Source organism: Pan paniscus, chromosome 14, assembly GCF_029289425.2.
Source record: "Pan paniscus chromosome 14, NHGRI_mPanPan1-v2.0_pri, whole genome shotgun sequence".
Classification (NCBI taxonomy): Eukaryota; Metazoa; Chordata; class Mammalia; order Primates; family Hominidae; genus Pan; species Pan paniscus.
In genome coordinates this window covers 58,612,114-58,636,762 of record NC_073263.2, presented here as the reverse complement: position 1 = coordinate 58,636,762, position 24,649 = coordinate 58,612,114, and the positions used below count along the sequence as shown (strand labels likewise).

The following is a 24,649-nucleotide window of genomic DNA, read 5'->3' as shown; positions in this document are numbered from 1 at the left end:
CAAGAAGCAGCTCCCACTGCACAGTGCTCATTGTGATCCATGCCATGCTTCAATACGAAGTCGCCTGTTCCTAGTTTGGAGACGCACGGACTCCACAGAGGCTGTGCTCCTGACCACACCTGTGTTGCCTGCCTGGACCTTATAGTCACTTCAGCAGGACCCCTGGCACATGGCACGCCAGGTGTTTGTAAAAGCGAGCCACAAACGATGCTCTTAATGTGTACGTTTGTTGGTGTAGACTTGTGTGACTATGGGGAGAGATGCGATATGAATGGAGAACAGAGACTGGAGCCATTTTTCTACCTTCCTTTCTGCTTTTAGTAAACACATTTTATATTTGCGATTTGTGAAAGTTTAGTGAAAGAACTGTTGTATAAAATAAGTCCGAAGAGAACGGTTTATTTAGAAGGATTGAATACACAAGAGAAAAATCTTTGATGTAAAAAGTTATCTGTATTTTATTTGGACGTTTACAAAGGAGTGAAAACCAGCCAATAAGAGGCTACTTAATAAAATACAAAAATACAAAAATTCATAATACAACATTTATCAAACTCTGAAAAGATGGGAACTAACTCAACTTAAACATCTATGAGAAACTTAGAGCAAACATCTTGGTTAATGGTGAAACATTTAAAATATTCCCATTAAAGCCAGGAGGAAGCCAAGGACACTGCCGTCAAATCACTGATTCCTCATTTAGCGGTTCCAGTGAGTCATGCACTCTCCTTGTTTCCGTTAGCCTCCCTCCCACCACCCCGACACCTTTTGTCTGATTCATCAAATGTCCTTTGATCCACTTTTTCCTCAATCTGTTTGAAATTTTACCTTCTATTCCAATTCATTTAGTGGTTCCCAAAGGGTACCCACGTTGAGACTTAAAAATGTGTCAGTCTAGAGTTTTATCGCTCTTATATTCAGCCAGTCTATCGTCTCCAGGCACTAGACAAGAACTGTAGTAACTTCTAGCTCCTTCTGAATTTTCGCATGCCCCACATGTCTATATGAGTGTCTTCTGGAATTTTAATTCTAGGTCATCAATCCTTTTTCCAGAATCGTACTCCTCTGGACTTAAGAATACAGTTTCCTAATTTCCATGCTTACTGATCCTTGTTGCATCCCACTTCCTCCCGGTCGTCTGGTTTGGCTCTTTCTTGGCTGAAACACGTGACGTGTACTTTCACTGTACATGACAGTTCCATTCCAATCGCCTTGTACAGAAAGGGGGTTTGGCAGCTTGCATATTGTAAGTTGCGTACTCTAAGTTCAGGGGAAGCTCAGGCTTCAGGTCCAGTCGGGGGAGGAGTGGAGCAGAAGTGGGGCTGGGGGGAACGTCCAGGTGGAAGAAAGGGAGGCTGGGAACAACGTGGGTGGCGGATAGTGGTCAATATGCAATGTCGGTGAGGAACACTGGGACCCCTTGCACATAGGTGCCGTGGGGGGTTTGAATGACTTGTAAAACAGCTGAGTCACCCAGAGCCCTAAACCCGATGCAGGGATAGAGGGTCAACGCGGGTTGCCAGTCAACAGCCTGAGGCCCAGGAGCAGTGGGCGGCTCCTGAAACCCCAGCTCAGGTTGCGCCACGTCGGGGCCAGGGCCTTCCTGCACAGTTCCAGGCAGAGGACCTGTTTCAGAAAGAGAGAAGGCTGCGGTCTCCGTGATTTCCGGTTCCCCCTGGTGGCCTGGCTCTCCATGGTGGTCCAGTGGGATGTGCACGTCCGGTCCCATCACGCCTTCTGCCCCCTGTCTCTGGCCAGCGTCCCCGCGGGGCCCAGCCCTTCTGCCACGGCCTCGCCCTGGCCGCCGGCTTCCTCCCCGGCGCCGGCCTCTCTCTGCAGGACGGGGTGACTCTGGGCGAGCTGGGGGCTGCCATCTGAAGGGTTTCACGTAAGCGATGGGTTTTGCGGGTTGGGCTGGCTGTGCGGGCCCATCTGCTTCCACGGAGTCTTCAGGGTCCGCAACACAGCAGCCTGGCTCTGGAGGAGGCCCACCTGAGGCTAAAAGAGAAGCAGAGCGTGAGCAGAGAGAGATAGAAGGAATTTTACCCATCAAGCAGTTATAGGATACTTTTAAAAATAAATACTCAGAGAAAAGAGGGATTTTTGAAGTTAAAATTGCCAGAGAAGAAACAAAACTCTCCATGGAAATTGGAGAATGAAGTTGAGAAGATCTCCCACAGAACAAAGCAAAAACCTAAAAGGATGGAAAGAAGGATGAAATATAAGAGAATTAGAGGTATGTTGTGGCTGAGACATTTCACCACAAAATTTCAGAGTGCTGAGGAAAAAGAGAAGATTCTAAAAGATTGTAGGGAGCGGGAGACAGAGAAAGGAAAAGTCACATGGAAAGGGCTAGGATTCCACATGTCTCAAAAATCAGACATCTCAAAAGCAGCAGTTCAGTCTAGAACATAACAGAAAATGTCTTCGAAATTTCAAGGGAAATGAATTTCCCACCTAAAGTGTCCTGTCCAACCAAAGTTTCACTAAAGAATCTGGGAGGGGAGAATGAAGATGTTTCAGACCAGCAAGATGTTAAAGAATTTGCTTTCAGTGGATGCTTTATTGTTCTGCATCTGTCAAACTAGACAAGATTAAAAGATTTAGGACACTCAGCGTAGGAAGGGAAATGTTTTGGAGAACAACGTGGCAACAGCCGTAAAATTCCAACTCCTCCGGGAAAGAACAAGGTGGAAGTACCGGTTTATCATAGATCAAGACGTAGCGTGAGGACTCGCTCTGCTACGGACAAACAGTAATACAAAACGAAACAGAAGGAAACAGCGACAACAACAGCAAATCTCAGATTTGGGAAATGGGATTACAGTTCGAAAGAGGGAAGGGAATTTGCCAGAGGATGTGGAACCTGGGAGCTGACTTCCAACAACCAGCCCAGGTTGAGGCAGGCTAGGAGAAGGTGAAACAGAGAATGCTCGATTGAGTTTGAATTCAAACAATTGGGGAAGAATTGGGGAACAAACGAAATTAAAAAGAGAGTGGCAGGCGTTTGATGTACCTTGATTAGGGGCCATGGAGCGAAGTCGCTTCGAAGGCCTTGGTTCCTCCATGAGCAATCGGCGGGAGGGGCTGGGGAGAAAAACAAGAGAGCAAGAACGGATTTAGGAAGACAGAGGTGACAAGGCAGGGGGATGGCCGTGGCCTTTCTAGGGGAATGAGGATTCTGTCCCCAGCTGCACCCACCCAAGATCTGTCCACCCCTCCGGGACTCCCAGACACACACCTGATCTTCCCACAGCTGGCTCCGGAGATCTGAAAATTAGGAGACTCTTCGACGAAGAGAGGCCCGAGGAGTCGGAGGTGTCCACAGGTTCACCGCTGTAGCTCTGAGGTAGTCCACCCGCAGCCAGGGAGTCTGGAGGGAGCACGCAGCAGGTTCTGGCTCCGAGCCCAGCAGAAAGCCGACTGCTGGAGGCCGAGCGCGGTCCCTCTTATACGGCAGCAAGGCAGTCGCGTAAGGGACAGGCGTGGTCAGAGGGGGGCCGGCTGGGGCGGGCCTGGCTGGGCTTGCGAGGCGCATTGGGCCAGTCCCCTGCCAGTCAAATGGGGCCCTTCTGAGATGCCGCCATTTCTAGACGCCCGTGGTTGATTGATTAATCTAATCATCGAGGGACAAAATGCATAATGGCCTTTGAGTGTCAGCACAATGGGGTGTGGTGCCCGGAAAGCGGCTGATAGGAAGATGCGATTAGCTTAGATCTGAGCACGGTGAAGGAAAGCATCCAAAGGGGGGATATCTGGGCTGAAATCTGGAACATAAAATTTGAAATTAGTCAACCTGAACCGGGTTGGGAGAGGCAGGGAGAAAGGAAAGGGAGTGAAGAGGGTGTGCTGAGGCCCGGACTGGAAGGGAGCCCGGCACATTCTGGCAATGGACCGGAGGCCAAGTCCAGGCCCAGAGGTGGTGCGAGGTGGAGGCAGGGTCCGCGCAGGAGCTGGTCTTGTTCCAAGGCAGCGGAAAACCGTGGAACGGTGTCCGGCAGCGGGTTAACATTTCAGAAACGACCAGCCTGGCTGTGAAGGAGCGCCAACCCAGGGTCCGCAGAATTAAGTCAGGAGAGGCAAGAAGGCTATTGCAGCCCTCGGGGTTGGGCGCAGGGTGCTGTTAGACTGAGACTGAGGGAGGTAGAGGAGGAGAAAGTTCCCTGGTGGGAGAGAAATTTCCCAGAGAAAGCCAGACCCAGTGTGGACAGCCCTTGAGGAAGAGACTGCGGCCTTGGTAGCCCGCCCGTTCATTCAGGCAGAGGTGGACCGAGAACCTGCTCTGAATGGGAAGTTGCGGAGCTTGGCTTGCGCACATCTGGCTGAAGGGGCTTTTGAACTGCCAAGTGAGGTTGTCAGGTGGCCTTTTGTAAAAAGAGTCGAGCTCAGCGCGATGGCGACGGGGCTGGAGATGCGTGTGAGACCCACACCACTGGCTTTTATTGCTGTGGCTGCACACACGGGTGGAGGAAGACAGCGGGAAACACAGCAGGACACTGGAGGGGAATCCCGCAGTGGGTTATTTGGTTGGTTTGCATCCTTGTTTTTTTTTTTTTTTTTTTACAGAGACGGGTTGTCGCTCTGTAGCCCAGGCTGGAGTGCAGCGGTGCCATCTCGGCTCGCTGCGGCTACTTGGGGGGCTGAGATAGGAGAATCAGTTCAAGTGATTCTCCTGTCTCGGCCTCCGGAGTAGCTGGACTACAGGTGAGCGCCACCACATCGGGACAATTTTCGGATTTTTTGGAGAGACGAGGTTTCGCTATGTGCCCAGGCTTGTTTGGAAGGCCTGAGCTCAAGCCGTCCTTCCCGCTCAACCTCCCGAGTAGCTGGGACCCCAGGCGCAAGCCACCATGCCGGGCCAATTATTTTTTTGGGTTGTATTTGTTGTTGAAGTGAGGTTTTGCTATGTTTTCACCTCACATACCTTTTCTGTCCCAAGACCCCATCCAGGGTACCACCTTACAATTCGTCACGGTTCCCCTTGGCTGCGACGGTTTCTCACACTTGCCTTGTTTTTGATGACCTTGACACTTGGAATACTGATCAGATATATTGTGGGATGTCCCCTCCTGAAGTTCGTGTGATGTATTCCTTGTGATCTGACTGGAATTATATGTTTTTGTAAGGAAGATTGCAGCGGGAAAGCGCCATTCCCATCCCATCCTGTCTACAGTACACACCATCAAGCCGGCTTATCACTGCTGCTATTAGTCCTGGTCACCTGGCTGGGGCAGTGTTGATTAGGTTTCTCCACCATCAAGTGATTTTCCCACCTCTTTCTCTACTGTACTTTTTGGAAGTCGCTACCTGGGGCCTATACTTAAATAAAAGGGAAGTTTTGCTTTATCTCCGTGCGGGGGAAGAGCTACCGAAATTCTGTGGAGTTCTCCTGTGTGGAGGATTTTCCCATTCTCCCCCACATGGTTGTTGATTTAGTCACTTATTTATATCCGTATGGACTCATGGACACCTATTGTATGCTTTGGTTTACACTCCAATACTTCAGGGGATGAATTATTTAATAATTGAACTAATTATTTTGTCAAATATATGACTCAACTATTTAATTATTAATTATTTAGTTAATTACTTTGTTACTGAGTGTCGCCAGCTTTGGCCACCGGGAGCTCCCTTAGTTGGCTTGCGTGTCCCTTTGTCAACCTCCCATCGCTGTGGCTTTTGGTTTTGTTTGGTTTTGGGCGGCTCCTTTCTCCCTGGCACCACAGGATGCTCCATGCTTATTTGCATATTCTCATCCTGATTGGGATTTCGTGTGCTCACTGACCAAACCCATAGATTCTTCTGTGAAGTTTCTCTTCAAAACGTTTATCTTTCTTATTGGGATAACTTCTCTCTCTCTTTTGTCCATTTTGAGACAAAGTTTTGCTCCCGTCACCCAGGCTGGAGTGCAATAGCATGATCTCGGATCACTGCAATGGCGCAATCTGGGCTCACTGCAACCTCCGCCTCCTGGGTTCAAAGGATTCTCCCGCCTCAGACTCCTGAGCAGCTGGGACTACAGTGGCCCACCACCATGCCTGGCTAATTTTTCTATTTTTATGAGGGCGAGACATGAGAATCGCTTCAATCCCGGGAATGGAGTTCTCAGTGAGCCGAAGCCACCGCGCTCCAGCGTGGGTGAAAGAGTGAGAGTCTGTTTCAAAATAAATAAATAAATAAATAAATGAATAAATAAACCCGGAGGAATTACCAAGGGGTCTTGGTGCCTGCCTGCAGTCTGAGCTACTTGGCAACCTGATGTTGGAGGATCACCTGAGCTGAGGAGGTGCGGGCTGCAGTGAGCTGTGATTGCACCACTGCACTCCAGCCTGGATGACTGAATGAGACCCTGTCTTACTCCACGTACACATGTTTAGTGAAGCATTCTGGTGGTGGAAATGTCCTGGAAGTGGCGTATCAGCAGACCGCCACCTGCGGAATGTAAAACCTGTGCCTCTTTCCAGACAGATATACAGCAGGAAGAGAGTGGCACATGTGCGTGGGATGACTGCAAGGGGGCTTTCTGGCTTATGGATGACAGACCCCAATGGCAAGCCAAGAAGCAGCTCCCACTGCACAGTGCTCATTGTGATCCATGCCATGCTTCAATACGAAGTCGCCTGTTCCTAGTTTGGAGACGCACGGACTCCACAGAGGCTGTGCTCCTGACCACACCTGTGTTGCCTGCCTGGACCTTATAGTCACTTCAGCAGGACCCCTGGCACATGGCACGCCAGGTGTTTGTAAAAGCGAGCCACAAACGATGCTCTTAATGTGTACGTTTGTTGGTGTAGACTTGTGTGACTATGGGGAGAGATGCGATATGAATGGAGAACAGAGACTGGAGCCATTTTTCTACCTTCCTTTCTGCTTTTAGTAAACACATTTTATATTTGCGATTTGTGAAAGTTTAGTGAAAGAACTGTTGTATAAAATAAGTCCGAAGAGAACGGTTTATTTAGAAGGATTGAATACACAAGAGAAAAATCTTTGATGTAAAAAGTTATCTGTATTTTATTTGGACGTTTACAAAGGAGTGAAAACCAGCCAATAAGAGGCTACTTAATAAAATACAAAAATACAAAAATTCATAATACAACATTTATCAAACTCTGAAAAGATGGGAACTAACTCAACTTAAACATCTATGAGAAACTTAGAGCAAACATCTTGGTTAATGGTGAAACATTTAAAATATTCCCATTAAAGCCAGGAGGAAGCCAAGGACACTGCCGTCAAATCACTGATTCCTCATTTAGCGGTTCCAGTGAGTCATGCACTCTCCTTGTTTCCGTTAGCCTCCCTCCCACCACCCCGACACCTTTTGTCTGATTCATCAAATGTCCTTTGATCCACTTTTTCCTCAATCTGTTTGAAATTTTACCTTCTATTCCAATTCATTTAGTGGTTCCCAAAGGGTACCCACGTTGAGACTTAAAAATGTGTCAGTCTAGAGTTTTATCGCTCTTATATTCAGCCAGTCTATCGTCTCCAGGCACTAGACAAGAACTGTAGTAACTTCTAGCTCCTTCTGAATTTTCGCATGCCCCACATGTCTATATGAGTGTCTTCTGGAATTTTAATTCTAGGTCATCAATCCTTTTTCCAGAATCGTACTCCTCTGGACTTAAGAATACAGTTTCCTAATTTCCATGCTTACTGATCCTTGTTGCATCCCACTTCCTCCCGGTCGTCTGGTTTGGCTCTTTCTTGGCTGAAACACGTGACGTGTACTTTCACTGTACATGACAGTTCCATTCCAATCGCCTTGTACAGAAAGGGGGTTTGGCAGCTTGCATATTGTAAGTTGCGTACTCTAAGTTCAGGGGAAGCTCAGGCTTCAGGTCCAGTCGGGGGAGGAGTGGAGCAGAAGTGGGGCTGGGGGGAACGTCCAGGTGGAAGAAAGGGAGGCTGGGAACAACGTGGGTGGCGGATAGTGGTCAATATGCAATGTCGGTGAGGAACACTGGGACCCCTTGCACATAGGTGCCGTGGGGGGTTTGAATGACTTGTAAAACAGCTGAGTCACCCAGAGCCCTAAACCCGATGCAGGGATAGAGGGTCAACGCGGGTTGCCAGTCAACAGCCTGAGGCCCAGGAGCAGTGGGCGGCTCCTGAAACCCCAGCTCAGGTTGCGCCACGTCGGGGCCAGGGCCTTCCTGCACAGTTCCAGGCAGAGGACCTGTTTCAGAAAGAGAGAAGGCTGCGGTCTCCGTGATTTCCGGTTCCCCCTGGTGGCCTGGCTCTCCATGGTGGTCCAGTGGGATGTGCACGTCCGGTCCCATCACGCCTTCTGCCCCCTGTCTCTGGCCAGCGTCCCCGCGGGGCCCAGCCCTTCTGCCACGGCCTCGCCCTGGCCGCCGGCTTCCTCCCCGGCGCCGGCCTCTCTCTGCAGGACGGGGTGACTCTGGGCGAGCTGGGGGCTGCCATCTGAAGGGTTTCACGTAAGCGATGGGTTTTGCGGGTTGGGCTGGCTGTGCGGGCCCATCTGCTTCCACGGAGTCTTCAGGGTCCGCAACACAGCAGCCTGGCTCTGGAGGAGGCCCACCTGAGGCTAAAAGAGAAGCAGAGCGTGAGCAGAGAGAGATAGAAGGAATTTTACCCATCAAGCAGTTATAGGATACTTTTAAAAATAAATACTCAGAGAAAAGAGGGATTTTTGAAGTTAAAATTGCCAGAGAAGAAACAAAACTCTCCATGGAAATTGGAGAATGAAGTTGAGAAGATCTCCCACAGAACAAAGCAAAAACCTAAAAGGATGGAAAGAAGGATGAAATATAAGAGAATTAGAGGTATGTTGTGGCTGAGACATTTCACCACAAAATTTCAGAGTGCTGAGGAAAAAGAGAAGATTCTAAAAGATTGTAGGGAGCGGGAGACAGAGAAAGGAAAAGTCACATGGAAAGGGCTAGGATTCCACATGTCTCAAAAATCAGACATCTCAAAAGCAGCAGTTCAGTCTAGAACATAACAGAAAATGTCTTCGAAATTTCAAGGGAAATGAATTTCCCACCTAAAGTGTCCTGTCCAACCAAAGTTTCACTAAAGAATCTGGGAGGGGAGAATGAAGATGTTTCAGACCAGCAAGATGTTAAAGAATTTGCTTTCAGTGGATGCTTTATTGTTCTGCATCTGTCAAACTAGACAAGATTAAAAGATTTAGGACACTCAGCGTAGGAAGGGAAATGTTTTGGAGAACAACGTGGCAACAGCCGTAAAATTCCAACTCCTCCGGGAAAGAACAAGGTGGAAGTACCGGTTTATCATAGATCAAGACGTAGCGTGAGGACTCGCTCTGCTACGGACAAACAGTAATACAAAACGAAACAGAAGGAAACAGCGACAACAACAGCAAATCTCAGATTTGGGAAATGGGATTACAGTTCGAAAGAGGGAAGGGAATTTGCCAGAGGATGTGGAACCTGGGAGCTGACTTCCAACAACCAGCCCAGGTTGAGGCAGGCTAGGAGAAGGTGAAACAGAGAATGCTCGATTGAGTTTGAATTCAAACAATTGGGGAAGAATTGGGGAACAAACGAAATTAAAAAGAGAGTGGCAGGCGTTTGATGTACCTTGATTAGGGGCCATGGAGCGAAGTCGCTTCGAAGGCCTTGGTTCCTCCATGAGCAATCGGCGGGAGGGGCTGGGGAGAAAAACAAGAGAGCAAGAACGGATTTAGGAAGACAGAGGTGACAAGGCAGGGGGATGGCCGTGGCCTTTCTAGGGGAATGAGGATTCTGTCCCCAGCTGCACCCACCCAAGATCTGTCCACCCCTCCGGGACTCCCAGACACACACCTGATCTTCCCACAGCTGGCTCCGGAGATCTGAAAATTAGGAGACTCTTCGACGAAGAGAGGCCCGAGGAGTCGGAGGTGTCCACAGGTTCACCGCTGTAGCTCTGAGGTAGTCCACCCGCAGCCAGGGAGTCTGGAGGGAGCACGCAGCAGGTTCTGGCTCCGAGCCCAGCAGAAAGCCGACTGCTGGAGGCCGAGCGCGGTCCCTCTTATACGGCAGCAAGGCAGTCGCGTAAGGGACAGGCGTGGTCAGAGGGGGGCCGGCTGGGGCGGGCCTGGCTGGGCTTGCGAGGCGCATTGGGCCAGTCCCCTGCCAGTCAAATGGGGCCCTTCTGAGATGCCGCCATTTCTAGACGCCCGTGGTTGATTGATTAATCTAATCATCGAGGGACAAAATGCATAATGGCCTTTGAGTGTCAGCACAATGGGGTGTGGTGCCCGGAAAGCGGCTGATAGGAAGATGCGATTAGCTTAGATCTGAGCACGGTGAAGGAAAGCATCCAAAGGGGGGATATCTGGGCTGAAATCTGGAACATAAAATTTGAAATTAGTCAACCTGAACCGGGTTGGGAGAGGCAGGGAGAAAGGAAAGGGAGTGAAGAGGGTGTGCTGAGGCCCGGACTGGAAGGGAGCCCGGCACATTCTGGCAATGGACCGGAGGCCAAGTCCAGGCCCAGAGGTGGTGCGAGGTGGAGGCAGGGTCCGCGCAGGAGCTGGTCTTGTTCCAAGGCAGCGGAAAACCGTGGAACGGTGTCCGGCAGCGGGTTAACATTTCAGAAACGACCAGCCTGGCTGTGAAGGAGCGCCAACCCAGGGTCCGCAGAATTAAGTCAGGAGAGGCAAGAAGGCTATTGCAGCCCTCGGGGTTGGGCGCAGGGTGCTGTTAGACTGAGACTGAGGGAGGTAGAGGAGGAGAAAGTTCCCTGGTGGGAGAGAAATTTCCCAGAGAAAGCCAGACCCAGTGTGGACAGCCCTTGAGGAAGAGACTGCGGCCTTGGTAGCCCGCCCGTTCATTCAGGCAGAGGTGGACCGAGAACCTGCTCTGAATGGGAAGTTGCGGAGCTTGGCTTGCGCACATCTGGCTGAAGGGGCTTTTGAACTGCCAAGTGAGGTTGTCAGGTGGCCTTTTGTAAAAAGAGTCGAGCTCAGCGCGATGGCGACGGGGCTGGAGATGCGTGTGAGACCCACACCACTGGCTTTTATTGCTGTGGCTGCACACACGGGTGGAGGAAGACAGCGGGAAACACAGCAGGACACTGGAGGGGAATCCCGCAGTGGGTTATTTGGTTGGTTTGCATCCTTGTTTTTTTTTTTTTTTTTTTACAGAGACGGGTTGTCGCTCTGTAGCCCAGGCTGGAGTGCAGCGGTGCCATCTCGGCTCGCTGCGGCTACTTGGGGGGCTGAGATAGGAGAATCAGTTCAAGTGATTCTCCTGTCTCGGCCTCCGGAGTAGCTGGACTACAGGTGAGCGCCACCACATCGGGACAATTTTCGGATTTTTTGGAGAGACGAGGTTTCGCTATGTGCCCAGGCTTGTTTGGAAGGCCTGAGCTCAAGCCGTCCTTCCCGCTCAACCTCCCGAGTAGCTGGGACCCCAGGCGCAAGCCACCATGCCGGGCCAATTATTTTTTTGGGTTGTATTTGTTGTTGAAGTGAGGTTTTGCTATGTTTTCACCTCACATACCTTTTCTGTCCCAAGACCCCATCCAGGGTACCACCTTACAATTCGTCACGGTTCCCCTTGGCTGCGACGGTTTCTCACACTTGCCTTGTTTTTGATGACCTTGACACTTGGAATACTGATCAGATATATTGTGGGATGTCCCCTCCTGAAGTTCGTGTGATGTATTCCTTGTGATCTGACTGGAATTATATGTTTTTGTAAGGAAGATTGCAGCGGGAAAGCGCCATTCCCATCCCATCCTGTCTACAGTACACACCATCAAGCCGGCTTATCACTGCTGCTATTAGTCCTGGTCACCTGGCTGGGGCAGTGTTGATTAGGTTTCTCCACCATCAAGTGATTTTCCCACCTCTTTCTCTACTGTACTTTTTGGAAGTCGCTACCTGGGGCCTATACTTAAATAAAAGGGAAGTTTTGCTTTATCTCCGTGCGGGGGAAGAGCTACCGAAATTCTGTGGAGTTCTCCTGTGTGGAGGATTTTCCCATTCTCCCCCACATGGTTGTTGATTTAGTCACTTATTTATATCCGTATGGACTCATGGACACCTATTGTATGCTTTGGTTTACACTCCAATACTTCAGGGGATGAATTATTTAATAATTGAACTAATTATTTTGTCAAATATATGACTCAACTATTTAATTATTAATTATTTAGTTAATTACTTTGTTACTGAGTGTCGCCAGCTTTGGCCACCGGGAGCTCCCTTAGTTGGCTTGCGTGTCCCTTTGTCAACCTCCCATCGCTGTGGCTTTTGGTTTTGTTTGGTTTTGGGCGGCTCCTTTCTCCCTGGCACCACAGGATGCTCCATGCTTATTTGCATATTCTCATCCTGATTGGGATTTCGTGTGCTCACTGACCAAACCCATAGATTCTTCTGTGAAGTTTCTCTTCAAAACGTTTATCTTTCTTATTGGGATAACTTCTCTCTCTCTTTTGTCCATTTTGAGACAAAGTTTTGCTCCCGTCACCCAGGCTGGAGTGCAATAGCATGATCTCGGATCACTGCAATGGCGCAATCTGGGCTCACTGCAACCTCCGCCTCCTGGGTTCAAAGGATTCTCCCGCCTCAGACTCCTGAGCAGCTGGGACTACAGTGGCCCACCACCATGCCTGGCTAATTTTTCTATTTTTATGAGGGCGAGACATGAGAATCGCTTCAATCCCGGGAATGGAGTTCTCAGTGAGCCGAAGCCACCGCGCTCCAGCGTGGGTGAAAGAGTGAGAGTCTGTTTCAAAATAAATAAATAAATAAATAAATGAATAAATAAACCCGGAGGAATTACCAAGGGGTCTTGGTGCCTGCCTGCAGTCTGAGCTACTTGGCAACCTGATGTTGGAGGATCACCTGAGCTGAGGAGGTGCGGGCTGCAGTGAGCTGTGATTGCACCACTGCACTCCAGCCTGGATGACTGAATGAGACCCTGTCTTACTCCACGTACACATGTTTAGTGAAGCATTCTGGTGGTGGAAATGTCCTGGAAGTGGCGTATCAGCAGACCGCCACCTGCGGAATGTAAAACCTGTGCCTCTTTCCAGACAGATATACAGCAGGAAGAGAGTGGCACATGTGCGTGGGATGACTGCAAGGGGGCTTTCTGGCTTATGGATGACAGACCCCAATGGCAAGCCAAGAAGCAGCTCCCACTGCACAGTGCTCATTGTGATCCATGCCATGCTTCAATACGAAGTCGCCTGTTCCTAGTTTGGAGACGCACGGACTCCACAGAGGCTGTGCTCCTGACCACACCTGTGTTGCCTGCCTGGACCTTATAGTCACTTCAGCAGGACCCCTGGCACATGGCACGCCAGGTGTTTGTAAAAGCGAGCCACAAACGATGCTCTTAATGTGTACGTTTGTTGGTGTAGACTTGTGTGACTATGGGGAGAGATGCGATATGAATGGAGAACAGAGACTGGAGCCATTTTTCTACCTTCCTTTCTGCTTTTAGTAAACACATTTTATATTTGCGATTTGTGAAAGTTTAGTGAAAGAACTGTTGTATAAAATAAGTCCGAAGAGAACGGTTTATTTAGAAGGATTGAATACACAAGAGAAAAATCTTTGATGTAAAAAGTTATCTGTATTTTATTTGGACGTTTACAAAGGAGTGAAAACCAGCCAATAAGAGGCTACTTAATAAAATACAAAAATACAAAAATTCATAATACAACATTTATCAAACTCTGAAAAGATGGGAACTAACTCAACTTAAACATCTATGAGAAACTTAGAGCAAACATCTTGGTTAATGGTGAAACATTTAAAATATTCCCATTAAAGCCAGGAGGAAGCCAAGGACACTGCCGTCAAATCACTGATTCCTCATTTAGCGGTTCCAGTGAGTCATGCACTCTCCTTGTTTCCGTTAGCCTCCCTCCCACCACCCCGACACCTTTTGTCTGATTCATCAAATGTCCTTTGATCCACTTTTTCCTCAATCTGTTTGAAATTTTACCTTCTATTCCAATTCATTTAGTGGTTCCCAAAGGGTACCCACGTTGAGACTTAAAAATGTGTCAGTCTAGAGTTTTATCGCTCTTATATTCAGCCAGTCTATCGTCTCCAGGCACTAGACAAGAACTGTAGTAACTTCTAGCTCCTTCTGAATTTTCGCATGCCCCACATGTCTATATGAGTGTCTTCTGGAATTTTAATTCTAGGTCATCAATCCTTTTTCCAGAATCGTACTCCTCTGGACTTAAGAATACAGTTTCCTAATTTCCATGCTTACTGATCCTTGTTGCATCCCACTTCCTCCCGGTCGTCTGGTTTGGCTCTTTCTTGGCTGAAACACGTGACGTGTACTTTCACTGTACATGACAGTTCCATTCCAATCGCCTTGTACAGAAAGGGGGTTTGGCAGCTTGCATATTGTAAGTTGCGTACTCTAAGTTCAGGGGAAGCTCAGGCTTCAGGTCCAGTCGGGGGAGGAGTGGAGCAGAAGTGGGGCTGGGGGGAACGTCCAGGTGGAAGAAAGGGAGGCTGGGAACAACGTGGGTGGCGGATAGTGGTCAATATGCAATGTCGGTGAGGAACACTGGGACCCCTTGCACATAGGTGCCGTGGGGGGTTTGAATGACTTGTAAAACAGCTGAGTCACCCAGAGCCCTAAACCCGATGCAGGGATAGAGGGTCAACGCGGGTTGCCAGTCAACAGCCTGAGGCCCAGGAGCAGTGGGCGGCTCCTGAAACCCCAGCTCAGGTTGCGCCACGTCGGGGCCAGGGCCTTCCTGCACAGTTCCAGGCAGAGGACCTGTTTCAGAAAGAGAGAAGGCTGCGGTCTCCGTGATTTCCGGTTCCCCCTGGTGGCCTGGCTCTCCATGGTGGTCCAGTGGGATGTGCACGTCCGGTCCCATCACGCCTTCTGCCCCCTGTCTCTGGCCAGCGTCCCCGCGGGGCCCAGCCCTTCTGCCACGGCCTCGCCCTGGCCGCCGGCTTCCTCCCCGGCGCCGGCCTCTCTCTGCAGGACGGGGTGACTCTGGGCGAGCTGGGGGCTGCCATCTGAAGGGTTTCACGTAAGCGATGGGTTTTGCGGGTTGGGCTGGCTGTGCGGGCCCATCTGCTTCCACGGAGTCTTCAGGGTCCGCAACACAGCAGCCTGGCTCTGGAGGAGGCCCACCTGAGGCTAAAAGAGAAGCAGAGCGTGAGCAGAGAGAGATAGAAGGAATTTTACCCATCAAGCAGTTATAGGATACTTTTAAAAATAAATACTCAGAGAAAAGAGGGATTTTTGAAGTTAAAATTGCCAGAGAAGAAACAAAACTCTCCATGGAAATTGGAGAATGAAGTTGAGAAGATCTCCCACAGAACAAAGCAAAAACCTAAAAGGATGGAAAGAAGGATGAAATATAAGAGAATTAGAGGTATGTTGTGGCTGAGACATTTCACCACAAAATTTCAGAGTGCTGAGGAAAAAGAGAAGATTCTAAAAGATTGTAGGGAGCGGGAGACAGAGAAAGGAAAAGTCACATGGAAAGGGCTAGGATTCCACATGTCTCAAAAATCAGACATCTCAAAAGCAGCAGTTCAGTCTAGAACATAACAGAAAATGTCTTCGAAATTTCAAGGGAAATGAATTTCCCACCTAAAGTGTCCTGTCCAACCAAAGTTTCACTAAAGAATCTGGGAGGGGAGAATGAAGATGTTTCAGACCAGCAAGATGTTAAAGAATTTGCTTTCAGTGGATGCTTTATTGTTCTGCATCTGTCAAACTAGACAAGATTAAAAGATTTAGGACACTCAGCGTAGGAAGGGAAATGTTTTGGAGAACAACGTGGCAACAGCCGTAAAATTCCAACTCCTCCGGGAAAGAACAAGGTGGAAGTACCGGTTTATCATAGATCAAGACGTAGCGTGAGGACTCGCTCTGCTACGGACAAACAGTAATACAAAACGAAACAGAAGGAAACAGCGACAACAACAGCAAATCTCAGATTTGGGAAATGGGATTACAGTTCGAAAGAGGGAAGGGAATTTGCCAGAGGATGTGGAACCTGGGAGCTGACTTCCAACAACCAGCCCAGGTTGAGGCAGGCTAGGAGAAGGTGAAACAGAGAATGCTCGATTGAGTTTGAATTCAAACAATTGGGGAAGAATTGGGGAACAAACGAAATTAAAAAGAGAGTGGCAGGCGTTTGATGTACCTTGATTAGGGGCCATGGAGCGAAGTCGCTTCGAAGGCCTTGGTTCCTCCATGAGCAATCGGCGGGAGGGGCTGGGGAGAAAAACAAGAGAGCAAGAACGGATTTAGGAAGACAGAGGTGACAAGGCAGGGGGATGGCCGTGGCCTTTCTAGGGGAATGAGGATTCTGTCCCCAGCTGCACCCACCCAAGATCTGTCCACCCCTCCGGGACTCCCAGACACACACCTGATCTTCCCACAGCTGGCTCCGGAGATCTGAAAATTAGGAGACTCTTCGACGAAGAGAGGCCCGAGGAGTCGGAGGTGTCCACAGGTTCACCGCTGTAGCTCTGAGGTAGTCCACCCGCAGCCAGGGAGTCTGGAGGGAGCACGCAGCAGGTTCTGGCTCCGAGCCCAGCAGAAAGCCGACTGCTGGAGGCCGAGCGCGGTCCCTCTTATACGGCAGCAAGGCAGTCGCGTAAGGGACAGGCGTCGTCAGAGGGGGGCCGGCTGGGGCGGGCCTGGCTGGGCTTGCGAGGCGCATTGGGCCAGTCCCCTGCCAGTCAAATGGGGCCCTTCTGAGATGCCGCCATTTCTAGACGCCCGTGGTTGATTGATTAATCTAATCATCGAGGGACAAAATGCATAATGGCCTTTGAGTGTCAGCACAATGGGGTGTGGTGCCCGGAAAGCGGCTGATAGGAAGATGCGATTAGCTTAGATCTGAGCACGGTGAAGGAAAGCATCCAAAGGGGGGATATCTGGGCTGAAATCTGGAACATAAAATTTGAAATTAGTCAACCTGAACCGGGTTGGGAGAGGCAGGGAGAAAGGAAAGGGAGTGAAGAGGGTGTGCTGAGGCCCGGACTGGAAGGGAGCCCGGCACATTCTGGCAATGGACCGGAGGCCAAGTCCAGGCCCAGAGGTGGTGCGAGGTGGAGGCAGGGTCCGCGCAGGAGCTGGTCTTGTTCCAAGGCAGCGGAAAACCGTGGAACGGTGTCCGGCAGCGGGTTAACATTTCAGAAACGACCAGCCTGGCTGTGAAGGAGCGCCAACCCAGGGTCCGCAGAATTAAGTCAGGAGAGGCAAGAAGGCTATTGCAGCCCTCGGGGTTGGGCGCAGGGTGCTGTTAGACTGAGACTGAGGGAGGTAGAGGAGGAGAAAGTTCCCTGGTGGGAGAGAAATTTCCCAGAGAAAGCCAGACCCAGTGTGGACAGCCCTTGAGGAAGAGACTGCGGCCTTGGTAGCCCGCCCGTTCATTCAGGCAGAGGTGGACCGAGAACCTGCTCTGAATGGGAAGTTGCGGAGCTTGGCTTGCGCACATCTGGCTGAAGGGGCTTTTGAACTGCCAAGTGAGGTTGTCAGGTGGCCTTTTGTAAAAAGAGTCGAGCTCAGCGCGATGGCGACGGGGCTGGAGATGCGTGTGAGACCCACACCACTGGCTTTTATTGCTGTGGCTGCACACACGGGTGGAGGAAGACAGCGGGAAACACAGCAGGACACTGGAGGGGAATCCCGCAGTGGGTTATTTGGTTGGTTTGCATCCTTGTTTTTTTTTTTTTTTTTTTACAGAGACGGGTTGTCGCTCTGTAGCCCAGGCTGGAGTGCAGCGGTGCCATCTCGGCTCGCTGCGGCTACTTGGGGGGCTGAGATAGGAGAATCAGTTCAAGTGATTCTCCTGTCTCGGCCTCCGGAGTAGCTGGACTACAGGTGAGCGCCACCACATCGGGACAATTTTCGGATTTTTTGGAGAGACGAGGTTTCGCTCTGTGCCCAGGCTTGTTTGGAAGGCCTGAGCTCAAGCCGTCCTTCCCGCTCAACCTCCCGAGTAGCTGGGACCCCAGGCGCAAGCCACCATGCCGGGCCAATTATTTTTTTGGGTTGTATTTGTTGTTGAAGTGAGGTTTTGCTATGTTTTCACCTCACATACCTTTTCTGTCCCAAGACCCCATCCAGGGTACCACCTTACAATTCGTCACGGTTCCCCTTGGCTGCGACGGTTTCTCACACTTGCCTTGTTTTTGATGACCTTGACACTTGGAATACTGATCAGATATATTGTGGGATGTCCCCTCCTGAAGTTCGTGTGATGTATTCCTTGTGATCTGACTGGAATTATATGTTTTTGTAAGGAAGATTGCAGCGGGAAAGCGCCATTCCCATCCCATCCTGTCTACAGTACACACCATCAAGCCGGCTTATCACTGCTGCTATTAGTCCTGGTCACCTGGCTGGGGCAGTGTTGATTAGGTTTCTCCACCATCAAGTGATTTTCCCACCTCTTTCTCTACTGTACTTTTTGGAAGTCGCTACCTGGGGCCTATACTTAAATAAAAGGGAAGTTTTGCTTTATCTCCGTGCGGGGGAAGAGCTACCGAAATTCTGTGGAGTTCTCCTGTGTGGAGGATTTTCCCATTCTCCCCCACATGGTTGTTGATTTAGTCACTTATTTATATCCGTATGGACTCATGGACACCTATTGTATGCTTTGGTTTACACTCCAATACTTCAGGGGATGAATTATTTAATAATTGAACTAATTATTTTGTCAAATATATGACTCAACTATTTAATTATTAATTATTTAGTTAATTACTTTGTTACTGAGTGTCGCCAGCTTTGGCCACCGGGAGCTCCCTTAGTTGGCTTGCGTGTCCCTTTGTCAACCTCCCATCGCTGTGGCTTTTGGTTTTGTTTGGTTTTGGGCGGCTCCTTTCTCCCTGGCACCACAGGATGCTCCATGCTTATTTGCATATTCTCATCCTGATTGGGATTTCGTGTGCTCACTGACCAAACCCATAGATTCTTCTGTGAAGTTTCTCTTCAAAACGTTTATCTTTCTTATTGGGATAACTTCTCTCTCTCTTTTGTCCATTTTGAGACAAAGTTTTGCTCCCGTCACCCAGGCTGGAGTGCAATAGCATGATCTCGGATCACTGCAATGGCGCAATCTGGGCTCACTGCAACCTCCGCCTCCTGGGTTCAAAGGATTCTCCCGCCTCAGACTCCTGAGCAGCTGGGACTACAGTGGCCCACCACCATGCCTGGCTAATTTTTCTATTTTTATGAGGGCGAGACATGAGAATCGCTTCAATCCCGGGAATGGAGTTCTCAGTGAGCCGAAGCCACCGCGCTCCAGCGTGGGTGAAAGAGTGAGAGTCTGTTTCAAAATAAATAAATAAATAAATAAATAAATAAATAAATGAATAAATAAACCCGGAGGAATTACCAAGGGGTCTTGGTGCCTGCCTGCAGTCTGAGCTACTTGGCAACCTGATGTTGGAGGATCACCTGAGCTGAGGAGGTGCGGGCTGCAGTGAGCTGTGATTGCACCACTGCACTCCAGCCTGGATGACTGAATGAGACCCTGTCTTACTCCACGTACACATGTTTAGTGAAGCATTCTGGTGGTGGAAATGTCCTGGAAGTGGCGTATCAGCAGACCGCCACCTGCGGAATGTAAAACCTGTGCCTCTTTCCAGACAGATATACAGCAGGAAGAGAGTGGCACATGTGCGTGGGATGACTGCAAGGGGGCTTTCTGGCTTATGGATGACAGACCCCAATGGCAAGCCAAGAAGCAGCTCCCACTGCACAGTGCTCATTGTGATCCATGCCATGCTTCAATACGAAGTCGCCTGTTCCTAGTTTGGAGACGCACGGACTCCACAGAGGCTGTGCTCCTGACCACACCTGTGTTGCCTGCCTGGACCTTATAGTCACTTCAGCAGGACCCCTGGCACATGGCACGCCAGGTGTTTGTAAAAGCGAGCCACAAACGATGCTCTTAATGTGTACGTTTGTTGGTGTAGACTTGTGTGACTATGGGGAGAGATGCGATATGAATGGAGAACAGAGACTGGAGCCATTTTTCTACCTTCCTTTCTGCTTTTAGTAAACACATTTTATATTTGCGATTTGTGAAAGTTTAGTGAAAGAACTGTTGTATAAAATAAGTCCGAAGAGAACGGTTTATTTAGAAGGATTGAATACACAAGAGAAAAATCTTTGATGTAAAAAGTTATCTGTATTTTATTTGGACGTTTACAAAGGAGTGAAAACCAGCCAATAAGAGGCTACTTAATAAAATACAAAAATACAAAAATTCATAATACAACATTTATCAAACTCTGAAAAGATGGGAACTAACTCAACTTAAACATCTATGAGAAACTTAGAGCAAACATCTTGGTTAATGGTGAAACATTTAAAATATTCCCATTAAAGCCAGGAGGAAGCCAAGGACACTGCCGTCAAATCACTGATTCCTCATTTAGCGGTTCCAGTGAGTCATGCACTCTCCTTGTTTCCGTTAGCCTCCCTCCCACCACCCCGACACCTTTTGTCTGATTCATCAAATGTCCTTTGATCCACTTTTTCCTCAATCTGTTTGAAATTTTACCTTCTATTCCAATTCATTTAGTGGTTCCCAAAGGGTACCCACGTTGAGACTTAAAAATGTGTCAGTCTAGAGTTTTATCGCTCTTATATTCAGCCAGTCTATCGTCTCCAGGCACTAGACAAGAACTGTAGTAACTTCTAGCTCCTTCTGAATTTTCGCATGCCCCACATGTCTATATGAGTGTCTTCTGGAATTTTAATTCTAGGTCATCAATCCTTTTTCCAGAATCGTACTCCTCTGGACTTAAGAATACAGTTTCCTAATTTCCATGCTTACTGATCCTTGTTGCATCCCACTTCCTCCCGGTCGTCTGGTTTGGCTCTTTCTTGGCTGAAACACGTGACGTGTACTTTCACTGTACATGACAGTTCCATTCCAATCGCCTTGTACAGAAAGGGGGTTTGGCAGCTTGCATATTGTAAGTTGCGTACTCTAAGTTCAGGGGAAGCTCAGGCTTCAGGTCCAGTCGGGGGAGGAGTGGAGCAGAAGTGGGGCTGGGGGGAACGTCCAGGTGGAAGAAAGGGAGGCTGGGAACAACGTGGGTGGCGGATAGTGGTCAATATGCAATGTCGGTGAGGAACACTGGGACCCCTTGCACATAGGTGCCGTGGGGGGTTTGAATGACTTGTAAAACAGCTGAGTCACCCAGAGCCCTAAACCCGATGCAGGGATAGAGGGTCAACGCGGGTTGCCAGTCAACAGCCTGAGGCCCAGGAGCAGTGGGCGGCTCCTGAAACCCCAGCTCAGGTTGCGCCACGTCGGGGCCAGGGCCTTCCTGCACAGTTCCAGGCAGAGGACCTGTTTCAGAAAGAGAGAAGGCTGCGGTCTCCGTGATTTCCGGTTCCCCCTGGTGGCCTGGCTCTCCATGGTGGTCCAGTGGGATGTGCACGTCCGGTCCCATCACGCCTTCTGCCCCCTGTCTCTGGCCAGCGTCCCCGCGGGGCCCAGCCCTTCTGCCACGGCCTCGCCCTGGCCGCCGGCTTCCTCCCCGGCGCCGGCCTCTCTCTGCAGGACGGGGTGACTCTGGGCGAGCTGGGGGCTGCCATCTGAAGGGTTTCACGTAAGCGATGGGTTTTGCGGGTTGGGCTGGCTGTGCGGGCCCATCTGCTTCCACGGAGTCTTCAGGGTCCGCAACACAGCAGCCTGGCTCTGGAGGAGGCCCACCTGAGGCTAAAAGAGAAGCAGAGCGTGAGCAGAGAGAGATAGAAGGAATTTTACCCATCAAGCAGTTATAGGATACTTTTAAAAATAAATACTCAGAGAAAAGAGGGATTTTTGAAGTTAAAATTGTCAGAGAAGAAACAAAACTCTCCATGGAAATTGGAGAATGAAGTTGAGAAGATCTCCCACAGAACAAAGCAAAAACCTAAAAGGATGGAAAGAAGGATGAAATATAAGAGAATTAGAGGTATGTTGTGGCTGAGACATTTCACCACAAAATTTCAGAGTGCTGAGGAAAAAGAGAAGATTCTAAAAGATTGTAGGGAGCGGGAGACAGAGAAAGGAAAAGTCACATGGAAAGGGCTAGGATTCCACATGTCTCAAAAATCAGACATCTCAAAAGCAGCAGTTCAGTCTAGAACATAACAGAAAATGTCTTCGAAATTTCAAGGGAAATGAATTTCCCACCTAAAGTGTCCTGTCCAACCAAAGTTTCACTAAAGAATCTGGGAGGGGAGAATGAAGATGTTTCAGACCAGCAAGATGTTAAAGAATTTGCTTTCAGTGGATGCTTTATTGTTCTGCATCTGTCAAACTAGACAAGATTAAAAGATTTAGGACACTCAGCGTAGGAAGGGAAATGTTTTGGAGAACAACGTGGCAACAGCCGTAAAATTCCAACTCCTCCGGGAAAGAACAAGGTGGAAGTACCGGTTTATCATAGATCAAGACGTAGCGTGAGGACTCGCTCTGCTACGGACAAACAGTAATACAAAACGAAACAGAAGGAAACAGCGACAACAACAGCAAATCTCAGATTTGGGAAATGGGATTACAGTTCGAAAGAGGGAAGGGAATTTGCCAGAGGATGTGGAACCTGGGAGCTGACTTCCAACAACCAGCCCAGGTTGAGGCAGGCTAGGAGAAGGTGAAACAGAGAATGCTCGATTGAGTTTGAATTCAAACAATTGGGGAAGAATTGGGGAACAAACGAAATTAAAAAGAGAGTGGCAGGCGTTTGATGTACCTTGATTAGGGGCCATGGAGCGAAGTCGCTTCGAAGGCCTTGGTTCCTCCATGAGCAATCGGCGGGAGGGGCTGGGGAGAAAAACAAGAGAGCAAGAACGGATTTAGGAAGACAGAGGTGACAAGGCAGGGGGATGGCCGTGGCCTTTCTAGGGGAATGAGGATTCTGTCCCCAGCTGCACCCACCCAAGATCTGTCCACCCCTCCGGGACTCCCAGACACACACCTGATCTTCCCACAGCTGGCTCCGGAGATCTGAAAATTAGGAGACTCTTCGACGAAGAGAGGCCCGAGGAGTCGGAGGTGTCCACAGGTTCACCGCTGTAGCTCTGAGGTAGTCCACCCGCAGCCAGGGAGTCTGGAGGGAGCACGCAGCAGGTTCTGGCTCCGAGCCCAGCAGAAAGCCGACTGCTGGAGGCCGAGCGCGGTCCCTCTTATACGGCAGCAAGGCAGTCGCGTAAGGGACAGGCGTGGTCAGAGGGGGGCCGGCTGGGGCGGGCCTGGCTGGGCTTGCGAGGCGCATTGGGCCAGTCCCCTGCCAGTCAAATGGGGCCCTTCTGAGATGCCGCCATTTCTAGACGCCCGTGGTTGATTGATTAATCTAATCATCGAGGGACAAAATGCATAATGGCCTTTGAGTGTCAGCACAATGGGGTGTGGTGCCCGGAAAGCGGCTGATAGGAAGATGCGATTAGCTTAGATCTGAGCACGGTGAAGGAAAGCATCCAAAGGGGGGATATCTGGGCTGAAATCTGGAACATAAAATTTGAAATTAGTCAACCTGAACCGGGTTGGGAGAGGCAGGGAGAAAGGAAAGGGAGTGAAGAGGGTGTGCTGAGGCCCGGACTGGAAGGGAGCCCGGCACATTCTGGCAATGGACCGGAGGCCAAGTCCAGGCCCAGAGGTGGTGCGAGGTGGAGGCAGGGTCCGCGCAGGAGCTGGTCTTGTTCCAAGGCAGCGGAAAACCGTGGAACGGTGTCGGGCAGCGGGTTAACATTTCAGAAACGACCAGCCTGGCTGTGAAGGAGCGCCAACCCAGGGTCCGCAGAATTAAGTCAGGAGAGGCAAGAAGGCTATTGCAGCCCTCGGGGTTGGGCGCAGGGTGCTGTTAGACTGAGACTGAGGGAGGTAGAGGAGGAGAAAGTTCCCTGGTGGGAGAGAAATTTCCCAGAGAAAGCCAGACCCAGTGTGGACAGCCCTTGAGGAAGAGACTGCGGCCTTGGTAGCCCGCCCGTTCATTCAGGCAGAGGTGGACCGAGAACCTGCTCTGAATGGGAAGTTGCGGAGCTTGGCTTGCGCACATCTGGCTGAAGGGGCTTTTGAACTGCCAAGTGAGGTTGTCAGGTGGCCTTTTGTAAAAAGAGTCGAGCTCAGCGCGATGGCGACGGGGCTGGAGATGCGTGTGAGACCCACACCACTGGCTTTTATTGCTGTGGCTGCACACACGGGTGGAGGAAGACAGCGGGAAACACAGCAGGACACTGGAGGGGAATCCCGCAGTGGGTTATTTGGTTGGTTTGCATCCTTGTTTTTTTTTTTTTTTTTTTACAGAGACGGGTTGTCGCTCTGTAGCCCAGGCTGGAGTGCAGCGGTGCCATCTCGGCTCGCTGCGGCTACTTGGGGGGCTGAGATAGGAGAATCAGTTCAAGTGATTCTCCTGTCTCGGCCTCCGGAGTAGCTGGACTACAGGTGAGCGCCACCACATCGGGACAATTTTCGGATTTTTTGGAGAGACGAGGTTTCGCTATGTGCCCAGGCTTGTTTGGAAGGCCTGAGCTCAAGCCGTCCTTCCCGCTCAACCTCCCGAGTAGCTGGGACCCCAGGCGCAAGCCACCATGCCGGGCCAATTATTTTTTTGGGTTGTATTTGTTGTTGAAGTGAGGTTTTGCTATGTTTTCACCTCACATACCTTTTCTGTCCCAAGACCCCATCCAGGGTACCACCTTACAATTCG

At 49.9% G+C, this 24,649-nt stretch overlaps 4 protein-coding genes across 4 annotated transcripts; all 4 read right to left on the bottom strand.

Annotated features, from left to right (window-relative positions):
- Positions 1–1,384: 1,384 nt before the first annotated feature.
- On the bottom strand, positions 1,385–3,068 carry LOC129393724 (proline-rich protein 20E). Its single transcript, XM_055097191.2, has 2 exons — positions 3,017–3,068; positions 1,385–1,998 (listed from the first exon to the last, which is right to left on the bottom strand). The coding sequence occupies exons 1-2, from the start codon at positions 3,066–3,068 to the stop codon at positions 1,385–1,387; spliced, it is 666 nt and encodes a 221-aa protein (XP_054953166.1).
- A 4,872-nt stretch (positions 3,069–7,940) lies between these two features.
- LOC134728870 (proline-rich protein 20E) lies at positions 7,941–9,624 on the bottom strand. Its single transcript, XM_063596027.1, has 2 exons — positions 9,573–9,624; positions 7,941–8,554 (listed from the first exon to the last, which is right to left on the bottom strand). The coding sequence occupies exons 1-2, from the start codon at positions 9,622–9,624 to the stop codon at positions 7,941–7,943; spliced, it is 666 nt and encodes a 221-aa protein (XP_063452097.1).
- A 4,872-nt stretch (positions 9,625–14,496) lies between these two features.
- LOC129393733 (proline-rich protein 20E) lies at positions 14,497–16,180 on the bottom strand. The gene is made up of 2 exons (XM_055097200.1): positions 16,129–16,180; positions 14,497–15,110 (listed from the first exon to the last, which is right to left on the bottom strand). Exons 1-2 carry the CDS (start codon positions 16,178–16,180, stop codon positions 14,497–14,499), a joined length of 666 nt encoding a protein of 221 aa, XP_054953175.1.
- A 4,884-nt stretch (positions 16,181–21,064) lies between these two features.
- LOC134728869 (proline-rich protein 20E) lies at positions 21,065–22,748 on the bottom strand. Its single transcript, XM_063596026.1, has 2 exons — positions 22,697–22,748; positions 21,065–21,678 (listed from the first exon to the last, which is right to left on the bottom strand). The coding sequence occupies exons 1-2, from the start codon at positions 22,746–22,748 to the stop codon at positions 21,065–21,067; spliced, it is 666 nt and encodes a 221-aa protein (XP_063452096.1).
- Positions 22,749–24,649: the final 1,901 nt, after the last annotated feature.

Excerpts from the sequence above, each read along its gene's own strand:
- LOC129393724 (XM_055097191.2), bottom strand. The coding sequence starts at position 3,068 with ATGGAGGAACCAAGGCCTTCGAAGCGACTTCGCTCCATGGCCCCTAAT. Across the intron at positions 1,999-3,016 it reads CTCCATGGCCCCTAATCAAG|CCTCAGGTGGGCCTCCTCCA; the intron begins GTACATCAAACG and ends CTTCTCTTTTAG.
- LOC134728870 (XM_063596027.1), bottom strand. The coding sequence starts at position 9,624 with ATGGAGGAACCAAGGCCTTCGAAGCGACTTCGCTCCATGGCCCCTAAT. Across the intron at positions 8,555-9,572 it reads CTCCATGGCCCCTAATCAAG|CCTCAGGTGGGCCTCCTCCA; the intron begins GTACATCAAACG and ends CTTCTCTTTTAG.
- LOC129393733 (XM_055097200.1), bottom strand. The coding sequence starts at position 16,180 with ATGGAGGAACCAAGGCCTTCGAAGCGACTTCGCTCCATGGCCCCTAAT. Across the intron at positions 15,111-16,128 it reads CTCCATGGCCCCTAATCAAG|CCTCAGGTGGGCCTCCTCCA; the intron begins GTACATCAAACG and ends CTTCTCTTTTAG.
- LOC134728869 (XM_063596026.1), bottom strand. The coding sequence starts at position 22,748 with ATGGAGGAACCAAGGCCTTCGAAGCGACTTCGCTCCATGGCCCCTAAT. Across the intron at positions 21,679-22,696 it reads CTCCATGGCCCCTAATCAAG|CCTCAGGTGGGCCTCCTCCA; the intron begins GTACATCAAACG and ends CTTCTCTTTTAG.